The 16,277-nt window shown below is 50.9% G+C and overlaps 4 protein-coding genes across 12 annotated transcripts in view; 2 read left to right on the top strand and 2 right to left on the bottom strand.

Annotated features, from left to right (window-relative positions):
- Positions 1-1,869: 1,869 nt before the first annotated feature.
- LOC125957934 (SAC3 domain-containing protein 1) lies at positions 1,870-12,910 on the bottom strand. Its single transcript, XM_049690989.1, has 5 exons — positions 12,775-12,910; positions 12,513-12,698; positions 11,682-12,444; positions 11,407-11,593; positions 1,870-1,936 (listed from the first exon to the last, which is right to left on the bottom strand). The coding sequence occupies exons 1-4, from the start codon at positions 12,831-12,833 to the stop codon at positions 11,510-11,512; spliced, it is 1,092 nt and encodes a 363-aa protein (XP_049546946.1). The 5' UTR covers positions 12,834-12,910; the 3' UTR covers positions 1,870-1,936; positions 11,407-11,509.
- Positions 2,081-11,398, top strand: LOC125957929 (carbonic anhydrase 7). Of its 9 annotated transcripts, none has more exons than XM_049690982.1 (7): positions 2,081-2,150; positions 3,375-3,750; positions 8,558-8,602; positions 9,064-9,228; positions 9,837-9,975; positions 10,047-10,380; positions 10,735-11,398. In XM_049690982.1, exons 2-7 carry the CDS (start codon positions 3,567-3,569, stop codon positions 11,083-11,085), a joined length of 1,218 nt encoding a protein of 405 aa, XP_049546939.1. In that variant the 5' UTR covers positions 2,081-2,150; positions 3,375-3,566; the 3' UTR covers positions 11,086-11,398. The 9 variants fall into 9 exon arrangements, with proteins under 9 accessions (XP_049546939.1, XP_049546936.1, XP_049546942.1 ...); XM_049690979.1 differs by lacking the exon at positions 2,081-2,150 and adding an exon at positions 2,357-2,416; XM_049690985.1 differs by lacking the exon at positions 2,081-2,150 and adding an exon at positions 2,372-2,416 and having other exon boundaries at positions 3,380-3,750.
- Positions 12,911-13,130: 220 nt separating the features above from the next.
- On the top strand, positions 13,131-14,305 carry LOC125955997 (ubiquinol-cytochrome-c reductase complex assembly factor 1). The gene is made up of 3 exons (XM_049687399.1): positions 13,131-13,243; positions 13,299-13,988; positions 14,062-14,305. The coding sequence occupies exons 1-3, from the start codon at positions 13,211-13,213 to the stop codon at positions 14,152-14,154; spliced, it is 816 nt and encodes a 271-aa protein (XP_049543356.1). The 5' UTR covers positions 13,131-13,210; the 3' UTR covers positions 14,155-14,305.
- Positions 14,306-14,379: 74 nt separating this feature from the next.
- LOC125956000 (activated Cdc42 kinase-like) overlaps positions 14,380-16,277 on the bottom strand; it is a 10,386-nt gene continuing 8,488 nt past the window's right edge. Inside the window, exons 9-10 of the mRNA XM_049687402.1 lie at positions 14,893-16,277; positions 14,380-14,805 (exon numbers count right to left, since the gene is read on the bottom strand). The exon at positions 14,893-16,277 is cut by the window's right edge and continues 449 nt beyond it. Coding sequence (XP_049543359.1) covers positions 14,614-14,805; positions 14,893-16,277 — 1,577 coding nt within the window. The 3' untranslated portion in view covers positions 14,380-14,613. The remainder of the gene's footprint in view (positions 14,806-14,892) is intronic.

Genomic DNA, 16,277 nt, shown 5'->3' with positions numbered 1-16,277 from the left:
TTTTTAACAAATCAAAAAAGCGGTTTTTGGTGAGCTTGTAGTGATTTTTTTTGCAATTTGGTGAGTTTGGAAAAATGTGAGCGAAAACAAATCGTTTGCAACTGGTGTGTTGCATACAACAGCAATGTTGCTAGTGCGCAAGCTTGTGTGATACGAATTTTCTTGCATGAAACCGTTGGGTGGCGAACACGCGAAAACCACATCACGATCACGCTGACGATGACGACAGGGTATTCGGTATTTTAAAGCATCAAACGAAATCAAAGGAAAAAAAATCCAAAATCCCAAGCTGCCCATGTCTGTGAGGCCCATCGCACTCGCTGTTCGCGTGGTGCGCCGTGGCCATTGATCAATTACGGATCTGCCCTGCAAAAGAGACAGTACGGGGTCACCGTGAATCGTGGAAATGGTTCCATTAGGAACGCCGGCACTTTCACCGGGGATGACGATTAACATTGTCACGTTTGCGCTATTTTTTAGCTTTCTGTTGCATTGGAGGAAAAAAAGGAAATTAAAGAACATCGCGAGTCAAGCAACTGTTGGTCCGCTGGTTCCCATGGAGCTCCTGTCCTTGACCTTTTTGCTGTTGTTGTTTTTTTTTCCTTCGCCTCCCTCATTCCTCACCAATTGGAGCTAATTTATTTACCTAAGAACTGATAATTGGAATCATGCAATTACTTTAGCTCATTCTAAAGTGCCCCCTTCCGAACTCTCTACACTATCTAGCCCCTCCCCAATGTTTGCAGGATGTCACAACACCACCCGTACACTGCTGCTGCTGCTGCTGCATTTTTAATCATCCCGATACCGAAGGACTCTGGCGTGTGTGACGCTGTGTGCTAATGTGCTTAACACTGCTCGTCCGCCAACCGAAACGGAACGGAAGGATCAAATCAGGGCCAATCCCGACCAAGGGGACCCCCGTCTTCGGTAATCCCACACCCCACCCTACCACACACGTACGATGCAAACGATGTGAAGACGATGCACTTCGATGTAACCATGACGAATTGCTACCATCCGTCCTCGTCTGCGCCGATTGTGTATGAAAGAGATGCAGCGAAAACAACGCGTTCGAACGTTTAGTCGGTCGCGGGTGGTCGTGCAACAGCTGATGCCCTCGTTGGCAGAGGGTGAGCGTCAAATCCACCATCGAGGCATCGGACTATCGATGCTATTTCTACGTCAATACCGGAGCCAGAGTCGCGGCCAGATATTGAATTCAAATTTGAAAAAGGCCTGCACCTGAACTCTCTCGATGGGCACTCGATGTCTATATATCGTCGCCGCGGCTCGTACCTGTGTGCACGATCATTAAGACATCAGCCTGTTGCGGGTGCGTCGCAACATACGATCACGTTCTTGTTTGAATGGAAATTTGATTAACAGCCTGTGAATTGAATTTGCTTCCAGCGACGACCAGCTACCAACTGGTGGTCGATTGCTGCTGGTGACAAGTTAGCGCATACGTGACGTCATTAGGTGCCGAATCAAAGCGGACGTTAGAGTTGCCGCATAGCTTTAGCAACTTTGTGATATTCTCACTATGGAAACACGAACATTTTAATATTCGTAGTCGTTATGCACATATCTTACCCGCCTTCTTTTCGGAACGGCTGTTTCGTTACACCGAATGAACGTGTCGCTTTGAATGGGCAATCGAGCTTCAGTTATTCAGACTCCGTGTTCGGTGTCGCGGTGACGTGGCAGAAACTGCACTAGCCGCCCGAATGGCACCAGCGAATAGGCAAAGGACACACAGATGGAGTGTTGTTTCCTCTGATGGGACGGAAAAATGATGTGTCATCAAGGGGATGGCTTCGCTGGTGGATGTCGCCCGGAATGATGTAATTGCTTGAGTGGTTTTGCCGAGGTGATAACGTTTGGGTAGCCGCATTCGAAAGGTCGAAAGGGACACACTTGAGCGGAGTTTGAACTAGAAATCAGAAGCAGAAGAAGAAGAGAAGTCAAGAGCATTCAAGTACAGACCCGATAAAGCCCTCGCCGGTGTTGACCGTCAAACGTAAACCGGAACAGCGGTAGCGGCCTAAAGCCAGTTGCGGAATTTCTGTGGGAAAACTCGGGACTCGGAACCGGCCTTGGAGCGGAAGTCTTTCTGCCCTTCTGCCCGTGGATTGTGGATAAGAAAGGTAGAGCTACCGGAGGCGCGACAAATTGGTGGTGCCGGTGTGGCGTGGCGTGGCGTGTGTGAACCACAAGCATGGGACGGCCGATGGTTGGGTTGCTCGGTCGGCGGATACACACCACCACCTCACACCGACGTTGGTGCGCTTCTTCTACTGTCGCCGTTAGTCTGCGGGTCTGTGGCATCGTTGACCGTCTGTCGGTCATTCGGTCACCGATCGTCGCAAGGGACGGTCGAAGCAGGCTGGGGCGGTACCAGTAGCAGCAATAGGTTCGCTTCAATTGCTTCGGTTGCACGCGCGCAACATTGTGTTTTGTGTGTAGATCGAACGAGAAGATCTTTATTGTTGCCGACCCACCAAAGAGCACATCTGCAGCACGTGTGAATCAGATCCCCGATACATACACACACACACACACACACACATACAAGGGTGACTTGGTGTGAACAGGCAGTTCGTGCGCGGACTCGAGATCGAGTTGAGCGGGCGGCCGAGCGACATTTATCAACGCGCAACCGGCCGGTGTAGAGGCTCAGTTCTTGGCGGGACTGCAAACCGATAGGATATACCCGGTAACTAAGGCGGTTCGCAGACAGTCAGTCAGTCAGTCAGTGAGGTGTGGGCAGGGGGGTGGTAGAGGCTTTTAATTGGTGTACCAATTGCGTGAAGCATGCGCGCGGAAAAAGGCGGAACACAGCAAGGCGCGTCCGATCGAACGGGAATCGAGCGAAAGGCAGAGGCATACCTGATGAGATAACGCACCGATTGCCGTTGGGCGAATTGTCGAATTACATTACCTAGAAACCGGAAGTCCCACTCCGGTTGCCCTGTGTGTGTGTGTGTAGTTAAATGTAGGTGAAAGTGACGCGGTGTGTGCCCTTGCTAAATCCCTTCTCTCCGCAAAATGCCGCAGGTTGTGATCGTACAGCTTAGCACGTAGGAAATTTGCATTGTGTCCTCGAAAGGAAAATCACAAGCAATCATTTCACGCATCTGGGTGTAGGTGTGGGTGTGCGGCACCTGCACACATGGGTGCGTCGCTCGTCGGTGTAGTAAATTGATTTTATTGATTTGTGATGGACGGGATGGATGGCTGGATGGATTCGCTAATTGCGCTAAGCCCCTAGTAGGTCACTCGTGCACCTTACATGCAATTCGCGAATACCAATCCCCCAAATGCACTGTCATTGTCAAAAATGAGTTCTATTCTGCTTTCTAAAATTATAGAACAGACTCTCCGTCTTAGGAAAACAGCGCAGACAGTGTACCAAAGTACTAAACCAACACCTTTAGCAACCGTGTGAACCCATAGTGCATTTTCCAAGTTACAGCCAAGCAAGCCAGGTGTCAGAGACCGCGTGTGTGGGTGTGTCTGTGTGTAACTCAAAATTAGTTTTATTTTGCGAAACATTCTGCAAAATGGCACCTGTTTGTTGTGACAAAATGGCTAACCCAAGCAGTTACCATGGCCACCACAGCGGCAGTAGCAGCTCCAGAAGAAACAGCAGCCGACGCCGCAGCAGCAGCAGCAGCGGTAACGGCCACCGTCTTCCGTCGACCTCCGCTAGTGTTATGCTAATCGCATCAATTTGGATATTATCAGGTAATTTTCCAATTTAACAGAACGTTGGCTTCCCCCCTCTGCCACTCCACACGGATGGTAGCCCCCCCTGTTTGTCCAGTTGAACCAGTCCGGTAAACTGGTGCGCGCCGGCCGTAGAGAGGGTTTGGCCCAAAACAAATAGAATTTGCGGCCAATCGGTTTGAGGTGAGGACAGATATAGTGTCACGTCTACAAGGGCGATAGAAACGCCGCCACAACAGTACGAACCGCCATTTTGGTCGGTTGACTAACCTTCACTAATCGCTAAGTGGACCTCCGTACGCCAAAGTGCGCCACTGCAGGCGCGGCTCTTCGTGGTCATGCACAGTCTTCACGTCCACAATCGCCGGCACAACGCGCACTTCGACGACATCGTCATGGAGCTGCGCCGGATTTAGCCTTGCAAAAATTTTATCCAATTGAAGTTAGTTAGTCTCGGCCGACACTGGGAATTGATACCCTTTTTCCTCCGTACAGGCTACGCGCGAGCTGCGCGAGCTTCTGGGCGAATGATCTGTGCCTATAAGAGGTCACCACTAGCACGCGCGCACGCTCTTCGCATTAATCCTCTGCTCTTCTTCATGTGTTGGATTTTACATAATCCCAACCACTCTCTATCAGCTGATGGATGAGTGAAGCATGAAGCTTCTATAGCTCCGCTGTGCTTGTTGCGAGTCTGTGCGGATACGGCGCATCTTCAGCGTTCACAGTGACACCGATGCCCGCTACTGCGGGAGGGTTGACTCGGACGGCGGCGGTAATTGTCGCGGCATCGTGTAGCGTTAATTATTTACGGTCATTTTCCTATAAATAGGTTTGTAAATGTGCAGCCGTATTCTGTCTGCGCCTGTCCGCCTCTCTGTCCCTCTCGAAATAAACCCTCGAGGTTGGGAAATGATCTGAATGAATGCTAAGTAAACGTAAGGATCGGCCCATCACCCACCTATTGGCATGCGCGGATAGCGACAGACCGCACACCGTTACGCGCTGTGGCGCTGCTGAGTAAACGCCATACTAACCACTGAATGGCATGGGCCGGTCCATCTGGCAGCACCCGAGCGTTTGGGCAATACCCAGCGGCTAGCCGTCGAACTGCTACAGTGAGTGTTCACTCTAGTCACAAGCAAGCACGAAAGGTAAAGATCGAAAAAGCAATATTTACCACGACAAAAATGAGCTCCCCGCCAACACTCCCTAGAACTCTGCGAACTCGGGAATGATGGATCGCGACGTTGTGATGATTCATCGGAAATGGAGGGATTCCCTTGTTTCGGTTCCAGACCAACCGTTGGACATAGGAGATTGCAAAATTCGTTCAGCATAACATCGGTAGACATATACAGGTCGGGTATACTAGTTACTTCCCGTTTCTCGCCTTGCTGAACTAACCGCGAACTGACACCACACCTCGCCACCACCCTATGCTGCGCAATCAACTCTAGATTCGTCTCGTCTCCATTTCCTGCCAATGCACCCCCAATGCATATTCATCGCCTGTGAAGGGGTTGGGGAGGGTCGCCAATGCTAAATTGATTCGAGTGGCCGTAGCAGCATCAGTGGCGGATCCTCGTCACTCACATGCTACCCTAACCCTCACCACCATCCGGTTTCATCCCGCTACCCGCGTCGGCCCCACTAATGACACGAACGAGAACGACGCGAGGGGTCGACTGGCATCACTTAGCCTATGCACATACGCGCAGGTGAGCGCAGTTTAACAAGTCCGCGCCCCATAAATCACCGTTAATTGCGCAGTGATTTGGCATAACGTGCATCGCTGCTGCGATAATCAATTGCATTTTCGCCATTAGATTCGATAACTGAATTTGTCTGCCAGCCGGCGGATTGAACCGGTCACAGCCAGCCAGCCAGCCAGTCAGGGATCCCACAATCCAGCAAACGAATCCGGACGTCACCCTTCGAGCGACGTCCTCGCGTGATGACACCAGAGTGATGGGGCAAATTTATCAAACATGAATTGTCCCGGGTGCTGCTCATTAATGTGAAACTCCCTGTACGGTCACTTCAGACGCCCCGACGAGATCATCAGGCCTCCGTGCCGTCGCCCCCCTCTCCTCCCAAAAACCCACATCCTGTCCGAAAGCTTGATCGTTCGGAAGCATCCGTAATGCCCTCGTGTGGTCGGCAAACTCGTGCCAGCAAGTCGTTTGCAATCATAGAAGTTCCATCTTATGTAAACCCTTAAACGGTTGCTACGTTCAATTCGACCGACCGTCCCCATAGCGAACCGGTACGATGCCGTGCCGATTGTGACGACATTGAACTTGCCTTGCCGGCGGTCTATGCGCGGAAGGTTAAGTGGCGTTTTCCCTCATTAAATCACTTTGGCAACTGGCCACCACTGTACTGCCATCGTATGGTGTGCGCATCGTAATGCCGCATTGTCCGGCGAATTGTTTGCGAAAATGCACATTGTCCATGGCTGCCAGTGGCAAGTGTCAGCATTGGATTCGTATCTGAGGAATTCGAAAGGAAAGACATTTTCTCAGCCTAGAAGCAAGTTGCAACAGTTGAGCCAATTGAGCTACAGTGTTTTCTCAGGTTACGCCTGCGTCCAGTGGTTTAAGAGTGTGACAAAGAGAAGACCTGCCACAACCCGGGTGCAGTTCTGCATTCAATGGCAGCAACATCCAGTGACCATCTGTCTACTGTTTAAAATTCACAAAACATGCTTGAATAATGGAAGTAACGTTCGCCAGGTAGCCGCGTGACAAAACACGAAACTCCCCACGACGGTCGTACTGAGTTCACGGTTCCATTCCGGATAGGAGATTGCATATCAAAGCGTTTCCTTCAACGGTCCCATGGCTTGTCTAGCATCGTTTCGAGAATCCAGTCGCTGTCGAGTGGCGAGACATTACCGAGATAATCTCGCCAAATGATCGACGACGCTTATCATCATCGATGTCAACGAGTTTCCATTGACTTCCTGCCATCAGCAAGATCGCGATGTTGCACCCTACAACCGGAAGAGATGATAGACTAGCAATGACAAATAGACCGACAAATCCACCGATTGTCGCCTCCGATAGGGCGATACTGTTCGCCGCTGCACGAATGCGATGGCGTAACTTCGGTTCTGCAACTTGCAAGCTCTCGAAATGCCTAACTAACCCGCAGTTCTTTTCAATCGACGCCACCATCGCCGTGCCCCGTGGTCACTTCGGTGTGACCGAAGGGAAAAGGATCGGTGGTTGTAAAGTTTACTCTGGAGCAAGGAGCTAGCGAGTGCCCAGCCCAGCTAACAATTCGTCATTAGCGGCAATTGTCGGTGCGGTGGCGTGCCCTAGCGCACGAGCCACCGGCTTTGTCTTTGTAAACTCCAGAACTCACGTGTCGTCATGCTGGGTCTGTCTGGTGTAACAGAGTGCATCGCGATCCGCTTTTCAGAAGAAGTACAATGCAGCACGGGATATTATACCCGAGGATGCTGCCAAATGGTTCGCTGATTGGGTGACACTTTTTGTTCAATTAGCAACAAGCATCGCATCGTGCATGCGCTTTCTCTCTCTCTCTCCCCCCGTTCTGGGGGAGGGATTGCAAGAAGTCGTGACCTGGGAGAGGACGCCCGTTTGCACAAACCAAACAAGCTCGTGCCAGATGATCGCCCGTACTGCTAGAGCACGTTCTGCGCCGGAATTGAAATGCTTTCGCGCGCAACACTCGGATGTCGGATATCGGATTTCCCAACCAAATGAACCGCAGCTCGGACGAGTGCAGCAACTGGCCGGCAGTAAGCACTGCCACCGCTCACGACGATGATGATTGCTCTCAATTAAATCAATAACAATCTGCAACGGGCAACGTGATGATGGCGGTGGTGGTCGGCATCAGTCGGATTGGGAAAGGAAATTGAAATCATACCACACCGGAAACATACCACACCATAAAGCCATCACTGCCACGCCGCGGTGCGTGTCGCCCCCAACCTTTGTGACCGAAGATCATCATCGATCACTCCATGGATTGTTTGTTCCGCGTGTGTCTGCTGGACTTTTTCGATTCGGTTTAACGACACCGGCAGCAATCACATCGATCGATGCGTGTGTTTGGATGCGTCGGTGGCGGCTCAGCGTGAATGGAAACTACAAATAACCGAAGCTGGGTGAACCACCGCAACACACTACCCCTACGAGCTGGTGTCACGATCTTTTTCGTGTCACATGCCACGGAACACATGCCTAGTCTGGTGCAGTGGAAAGCGCTTTTCGTTTCGTGTTTGCATGAGAAGGTCTCTTGGGGGAAAACGTTCGTCGCAATCGCATTGCACGTCGATGTCGTGATGGATGTCGGGTAATCGTTTTTAGATGCGGCTTCCGAACCGCGAAGTGACACCGTTCAATCGGCGGAACGGTTCTACGGTGCATGTGTATGGCGTACGCTAAAAAAAACCACAACCGGAGAGGGCCACGCGCCAGCCAGTAGTACGGCCATGGACACGCCGCACCATGTTTCCTTCCTTTCTTGCAAGAGAGAGATTGGATGCGGTGTGCCAGCACGAGTCCAGTCTTCGGATGACTGACTGCACGTGTCAGCAGTATTGCAGAGTACGGAGAGACCGCAACAAAGACGAACACCAATAAATCGAGGTGATGGCCGCGCGTCACCGTCCGTTACATTGTTTGCAGGAAACGTTTGAGTGACGGAACGTCACTTCGAACCAGGGGAGATGGGGCAACCCAGGAATGTTCGCGTGCTAACTGATTCCCTGTGCTAACCGACAGGTTCTATGGGCCACGTTCTAATCTTGTTTTTTCCATCTTCTTTCTACTTCCCACTCCGTCAGTACACTACGGACATGCACAGGACTTTGGCTACGATGGCGAAAAGGGTAAGTAAGAGGGGGTGGTGCACGGTGCTGCAGGTACTGCAACGAACCGCATTCGGGAGTATTTTTATGAGGGGTGAGGAGAGAAGTCTGAGGCCAATTATTTCATTACAAACACTCCCTTGGGAGATGACACATATCGCGTGGCAAGTTCACGCCACGATCGCGTGTTTCATTCAGCGAGCGTCGCTTTATATGTCCCGCTAATATCATCCATCACACCCCACCCTGAAAATGGCGGTGCATCCACTACCAAGAGTGCATCGATCGATCGTTGGACACATCATCGCAATGAACTTTCACAATCCGATAGGCGGGTGTCCGATTGCTGTGGTGTTGTTCTAATCGTTGCAGTGCAGGACGAGCAGTAAATTATAAATAATTGAGAGATCGAAAGCCGTTGGAGATGCCTGATGACAGTCATAAATGTCGTTCATGTTCTTCTGTTTGTTTTACCTTCACAGGACCATCACACTGGGGTGAGCAGTACAATTCGTGCGCCGGCAAACACCAAAGTCCGATCAACATAAACTCGCTGGACGTGAAAAAGGTGAACCTGCCACCGCTGGCGCTGGTCGGATTCGATGTTGCACCCCGGGAAACCAATCTCACCAACAACGGTCACACCGGTAAGTGTGTTCGGTTTTTGGGGGAAATCTGCGGTTCAGAATCGGACCGGAAAATCCAAAATCCTGCAGCCATTAGAGCCACTAGTGTGCTGGTGGCGGATGGTCAGTTTCTAGCGCTAGCACGCTGATGAGCCGCCAAGGGCGGCCACACGCTACAGCTAATCGCTAGTCTAATCAAATCTAATATCGCCAAAATGACGTCACACCACGTGCGTGTCATTCAATTTCCACTCCCCCTTTTTCCAACTCGTCCAATTATCGATCGATCGATTGATCGACCAGGGCAGCAGCATCCCAGGTCCGTGTGCTGGTGCGGAACGATTGATCTAACGGGTGTCGACGAGAGGCACAACCGCGGTACGATAATCCATTAGCCAAACACCCGGCAGTGAGAAGCCGGCGGAGACACTGGGATAGGCCACGTGCCATGGCCAATGTTTTGACGAGCCGATCACGTTCTGCGTGACGCGCAGTTTGGCATTAGCACTCCAGTAGTGAGGCCTGCGATCTCCCGGGGGTTTGGAGCATTAATGGCGAAAGGCAGGGAATTGTCCGCAGTTGCTTTACTTCATCATCAACTTGGAATTCCTCTTTTCATCCCTCACCAGTGGTCGTGACGATGGATTCGGAAGTAACACCGACGGTTTCCGGTGGCCCACTGTCTGGCGTGTACGAGTACTCGCAGCTGCACTTTCACTGGGGTGACAATGATACGTTCGGTAGCGAGGACATGATCGACAATCACCGGTAAGTGGAATAACGTTTAGACCAAATCGAGCTTCATGATTTCATTATCTCTCGGTCTCTCCCATACACAGCTTCCCGATGGAACTGCACGTCGTATTCTTCAAGCAGGAATACAAATCGGCCAAATCGGCCCTCAACCACCCGGACGGATTGACCGTGCTGGCGTTCTTCTTCGAGATCGCACCGGACGATAGCCCGATGTACGAAGAGTTTATCGCGCTGCTCAACAACGTCACCGAAAGCCACCAGTCGGCCCGCTTCGACACTCCGCCGACGCTGCAGGATCTGATCGCGGACGATCTGGTGCATTACTACACGTACAACGGTTCGCTGACGACGCCACCGTGCAGCGAGGTGGTCACGTGGATCGATTTCAAGGAACCGATACTGTTGTCACACGCTCAGGTAAGCCCCGCTCCTTTTGACCAGTTGGTCCGTTTTAGTCTACGTTGACTTTTGAGGAAGGCAACGCATGGATCGTTAGTAGCTACGCGTTAATCGAGCTAAATTCGCCAGAATTCATTAAACAATGGGTGCGAACGAAGTAGAGCTACGCCAAAAATGGCTAATGTCTGGCATGCGAATGACAAAATTAGAGCGTATATTCTTACAACCACCTTCCACCGGTGAGGGGTCAAATTGGTTATAGCTTTTTACGCTTCGAAAAGGTTTATAAATAAGAGGATGGCGCCGATTGTGAAAGAGTGATTAATTGATGGACCTTGATGATCTCGTCCGCTGCCCAAATACACACTCTAGGTACAAGCGTTCCGTGCGCTGCAAGATGAACATAACACTCCACTGACTCACAACTTCCGACCGGTTCAGCCGCTGGGCGATCGGGTTGTGCTGTACAACACGGACGAAGTGATCAAGGAGGTGGATCTGGAGAAGGATCTGCCACCGGCGGTGGTAGAAGATATTCTCGATACGAACCGCATCGATGGAGCTCCATCAGCCTCCGAATCATCGGCATCAAAGACGACGACGAAACGTCCAAGCAGCCGGGAAAACGGAGCATCTACAATACAGTCCTACGGGACATTACCAATAGTGATGGTCCTAATGGCTGTGCTTGCTGTGACTGCCGCTCGTGGCACTGCGTGCTGAGAAGAGGCGTTGGTGATGCTTTAACGTTCCTGGTGAACGCAGCCCCGTTGGCTGTATCTTGGAGTGTAAATAATAGTTTTACGAAGATAGAACATTTGGAACCCCAACCGGCTCGCTGCGGATTATGAACCCCCTTTTGAGAAAACGTACAAATGAAGCTTCAACTACACCCATCCGGTAGGTTTGTTCAAGAAACGCGACACAATGTTGGAGTTTCGCACACAAATTATTTGAATACCGCAGTTTTAACACTCACAGTTAACCAATTAGAGGAGGATATATAGTGTAATAAATGGATATCATGAAATAAACCAAACGTACCTGGCTATTTATTCAAATTTTCAAAATACGCCGTTGATGATTTATTTTTTATATAACACAATTTTCACAATGCACTTCTACAACACCACATCATCAAATATGCTCAAACACTGTTCAGTAGGAGTGCCGATAGATTCTCGCAGCCGTCCAGCTGCTGGTCGATGGAAGGCAACCTCCGGGGTTGGATCTAAAACAAAACGCAATAAGCGACTGGTCGGTCAATCGGTTGCCATCGAGTACGATATCCATCGTAGTGGCCTTCCCGGCAAACTTACCACGGATCGTTGAGCGTCGAACTTTTGCTTCTCGAATTTCACTGCCCTACTCGGCGGTTCCTGAGGCTCGTCTTCCCAACTGTCCGGTGGGTTTCCCTTGGCAGCAATAACAATGGGTTCTAGATTGTAGTAGCGACAGTCGTCCTCCAGATGGGTGTGCTCACACCCTTCATAGCACAGCAGGCTCTGAAGCCACTCGAGTGGCACCGTTAGCAGGCGACTTTGATATGCGATCGAGAACTGCTGTAGAAGCTTCCTCCGAAAGTACGGCAGCTGCAGGGATGCGATGGCCGCCTCGAGTGGAGCGAAGCGTGCAATGCGTTGCATCGCGCTGTAATAGTTCCCCCGAAGGCAGTCTAGCTGAGCCGCGAGGTGCAACGCGAGCGCTGGATCGATCCCGCAGTACCGATCGATGGCCCACTGCGTTGCCTCCTGGTTGCCAATGTTAAAGGATAGATAGAGGCGTTCCATTTCGACGCGGTTGGAGCGAGTGCTAAAGCAGCTTTCTTCCTCGTAACAACGTATCACCTTCTTCAAGCATTCTTGCAAATGTTGACCACATATTTTGGGATCGTACTCACTGATGGGAGATTCACAGAGCCGGTAGGCGCTATAGCACAGGAAGCGAACGATGGGCTCGAGAATGGGCAACACTTCATCAACCGGCAGGTTCTGTATGACCATTTCCTGCCGAACAGCCCGCAGACGATCGAAGATGAATTCATATCGCTGATGGTACGGGCGCCGATCATCCGGTAGCACACTACGGGGGAAAAAAACATGTTTTCTTAAAGGTAAGGATCAAAGCAACCGACGAATGATGCTACTTACAAAGTTAACAAGTAGTGGACCGTCGAGCGCAGCGTTTTCGGCGTGCGGATTTCCGATGGTTTCGGTTGCCGCATACCGGCCGCCGACCGGGTAAACTCCGTTATCATGCGATACCGATCAGGAACTCCCGGTAGGCCCGCGTCGGGGTCCATCTCGAAAAAGTGGACCATCCGTTCCCGAATACGTCTGCAATGAAACAAATCGCAGTTAGGTGGCGAACAACAAAGCCAGATACGTTTTCTGCTAGATATACTATACCGACAAGTCTATCTCCGATTTGGGGCACATTTCTTCGCAAGTTCCTTTCGTAAATTGCTCCATCCTGAAATCCGTTCCCAGAAACCGGCGCCAAAGCAAGACCTTGACCTTCCGCAACTAAACAAAGCAGCTGACAGCCGAGAAATACTTTCCCATGTAGCATCTTACTAAAGCCCTCCACACAGTGGATGCGAAACGGATCGTAACGTACGTTGTGGCTCGTCTTTAGAGACGAGTCAATTCTAAAGGCTGTCTAAAGAAAACTAAAATTGCAAAATTACCATCCGTCCTTTTAGATAGAAATCAATCGCTACTAACATTTCCCGTTCTTTGTTCTTCCGGTAATCATACATTTTGGCATGCTCTGTAGTGGGAAGATATTTTTGGTTGACAAGGGGAAGTAAAATAAGAAGTTACGAAATTGCACAACATTTCACAGCATGCTACGATCCACCGCCAGATTTGCTGCCTCGGTAATAATTCCGGTGTATTGCAGTAGTGCAAAAGACTTATCCGTTGTACTTTTAGTTGCAGCAAGATGTACGAGCACTGGTTGCAGTTACCACAGCGGCCAACACGAGATGTGCTTCACACAGTTACCAACGCCCAGCGAGCTGCACTCTGGTCAAGGCACAGGAACAGCAGCAGCGCTTTCTCTCCACTGGCCAAACTTCGCTGGCCGTATCTACGAACGTGGACGAGGTAGAGCAAAAGGAAGGATTTCTGAAGCGGTTCATCACAAAAATGGGGTGGATCGATAATTCGGCGGTCCGTCTGCGTGTGTCAAGCTGCCTACTATACGAATCCGTCGCGGACAGCATCAACTACAACGAATTCTTCACGCAGTTCGACATGCCGGACACCTTCAACACCTGGTTCCTGATCACCGAACTGCACGTGTGGATGCTGCTAGTCCGCTCGATGGCCGAGGGTTCCGAGAAGGGTGCCGCCGGTCGCTACCTGCGTAACAGCATCGTCGAGACGATGTGGAACGACGTGACGACGCGTGCCAAGCAGCTTACCATGGACAATCCGTCCGTCGTGCGACCACAGATTCAGCAGCTCTCGGAGCAATTCCAGGCTGCGCTGATCTCGTACGATGAAGGCATTTCCTTCGACGATAAAGCACTAGCCGCCGCACTGTGGAGGCGCTTTTTAGGCGGCCGTTGCGAGGATTATCAAAAACTAGAGATGCTGGTAGAATATGTCCGGAAACAGGTAAGCCAGGATGGTGGACATGGCTCATACAACCGTACTCACCTCAAATTGTATTGTGTTTTCCTTTTTGTAGACCACGATGTTAGATCAGCTAAGTCGATATGATTTCGCTATCAAGCCGAAAGTTAAGTGGGGACCGCTGGTGGATTCGAACCGTGGGCCCTAAACATCACTTGTAGCGTCTCAGTGATAAGTTAATTAATTCGGAATATCGAGCGTGTAGCTCTTTTGTAAAGTGTTAGTTAAAAGTTCAACAGCTCAGCAATCAGCAGCGAGATAATAAACCAAAACGGCCAGGTTGAACACGATCGACGATCATTTACCTTCTTTCATTCGTCGTCAGCACAGTTGTCACCTGGCAACCGCAAATGCTGACTTCTCTCCGTAAATTAATAGGACCAACACTTGGAGGTCGGTTAAAAAATGATTTTATTTAGTATTTTATTCCAAAATGCATGCCGCATAATTTTCCATACGCTGCTTAAAGTTACTGTCAATACCGCTCAAAATGGTTCTTACACAGATAATTTAGTTTAGATATAAAATGCTATCTATTGTGCTGCTTACTACCTTGGATTCGCATCTCCTACGGTTGGCCATCACCTTGTGGGGCCAAAGACATCGGTTACTTGCCTCCACCTTTCAGCTTCAGTGCCGTCGTGTGCAGATCCCAGTCGTAGGTCTGCAGTGCCTCGCGACACTCTTGCAGCGAGAGATTGTATGATTCGAGTATGGCTTGCAGCTTGCACAGTTTGATCGCCTTGTGTATATCCCAGTCGATGAACTCCAAAGTCAGCAGACACTGTTCGGGCGAGGGCTGTACAGGGAGCATACAGAAAAAGAGTTGTTAAGTGCGCACCAAACTACTCGACAGCCTCGACAGTTTATTAAATCGCTTTGTTACCTTTTTACCCAACACCTTCGACATGATGCGCACTTCATCCGACTCCAGCCCCCGGGCACGTCCTTTTGGTTTTTCGGCAAATTCCAGCAAATCTTCACAGCTTACAAAGTTAATCGATTTGATCAGCTCACCGTCGGTAGTGTGGGGCGGTTTTGCTGCCGTCGTTGGTTCTACGGGTTCTGTCACTGGGATAACACCACCAACCGTGGGTTTACTGCGATCGAGTAAGCTCGAAGGCTGCTGCTGCTGCTGCTGCTGATGCGGTTGGATACTATCGAAAAGTAGCGAATCTACCGCAAATCCATCGACCGTGTCAATGGTTGCCATGGGGAGCGCCGGTTGAAACGCTTCAGCATCGTTCTCGAGAATCGACTCACAATGCAGCGAGGCTGTATCGACGCAGTGCCTGCTGTGCGTCTGGAAGATGTCAAGATTTTCGTACGTCGGATCACGAGGTGCCGCCGAGAGGAGTATTGGTGGACTGGTGAGTGCTGCTGGGGGCGGCGGAGGAGGTGGCTGCCTTCGCGGATGCGATCCGCTGGCATCACTTGCCGTGCGGCGTCTTGTGAGTATTGCACTTTCTGCTGGAATTGTTGCCGGCAGTGTCGTCGTTGTCGTTGGCATCATCGTCGCTGCTATCGGTGGTGATCTCACTGGAGAAGTGGTGCCGAGTGGGGTCGCTGCCGTCTGATGTGCTCTACTTTTGAACTCGACGACGTCCAGCTCGGTCACGTTGGGGAAATTGTTTTCCAAAAATTCCCTCGCGAAAGCTGCCGCGTGCTGCTTTGGAACTGCATCCGTGCCTGGCCCCGCCGTGGAGGTCGCCATCAATACTTCCGAACCAGCGTCCTTGTTCAGCTCGGTCAGCTTCATCGTTTCTAGGGATTTGTGCAACGCAACATCAAGATTACTGGTCGTCGCTTGGTCGTCATCATCATCATCATCGTCCTGTGGTCGTTGATGCTGCTGGTGCCGCTCGGCAATGTTGGCATCGCCACCGATGAGGAGATTGCTTTCGGTTGGCCCGGTAGAAGAAGAGGAGGGCAAAAATGGGCTCCTTCCATGGCTGTCATCGGTTGGCTTTTCGTCGACCGGTGTCGTCTGTGTTACCCGGTTCAGGGTTCGCTGTACGCCGGTCGCCGGTATGATGAGTGGATACTTCCGGACATGGCGCTTTTGGTTAACCGGGATCGTCTTATTGCGATCTCGCGGCGGCAATGGTATTGGATTGTGATTTCCTTCGGCCGCTGTCGTCGATTCACCGGGCGTCACAAACATGGCAATTGGAGATGGCTTTCCGACGTTCTGCTCCGATCCCACCGGTACGACCAGCGCATTGTTATACGTGTACTCCGGGCTAGTAAGATAGCTCGGACTGTCCGCCT

Source organism: Anopheles darlingi, chromosome 3, assembly GCF_943734745.1.
Source record: "Anopheles darlingi chromosome 3, idAnoDarlMG_H_01, whole genome shotgun sequence".
Taxonomy (NCBI): domain Eukaryota; kingdom Metazoa; phylum Arthropoda; class Insecta; order Diptera; family Culicidae; genus Anopheles; species Anopheles darlingi.
This window is presented reverse-complemented; position numbering and strand designations above follow the sequence as displayed.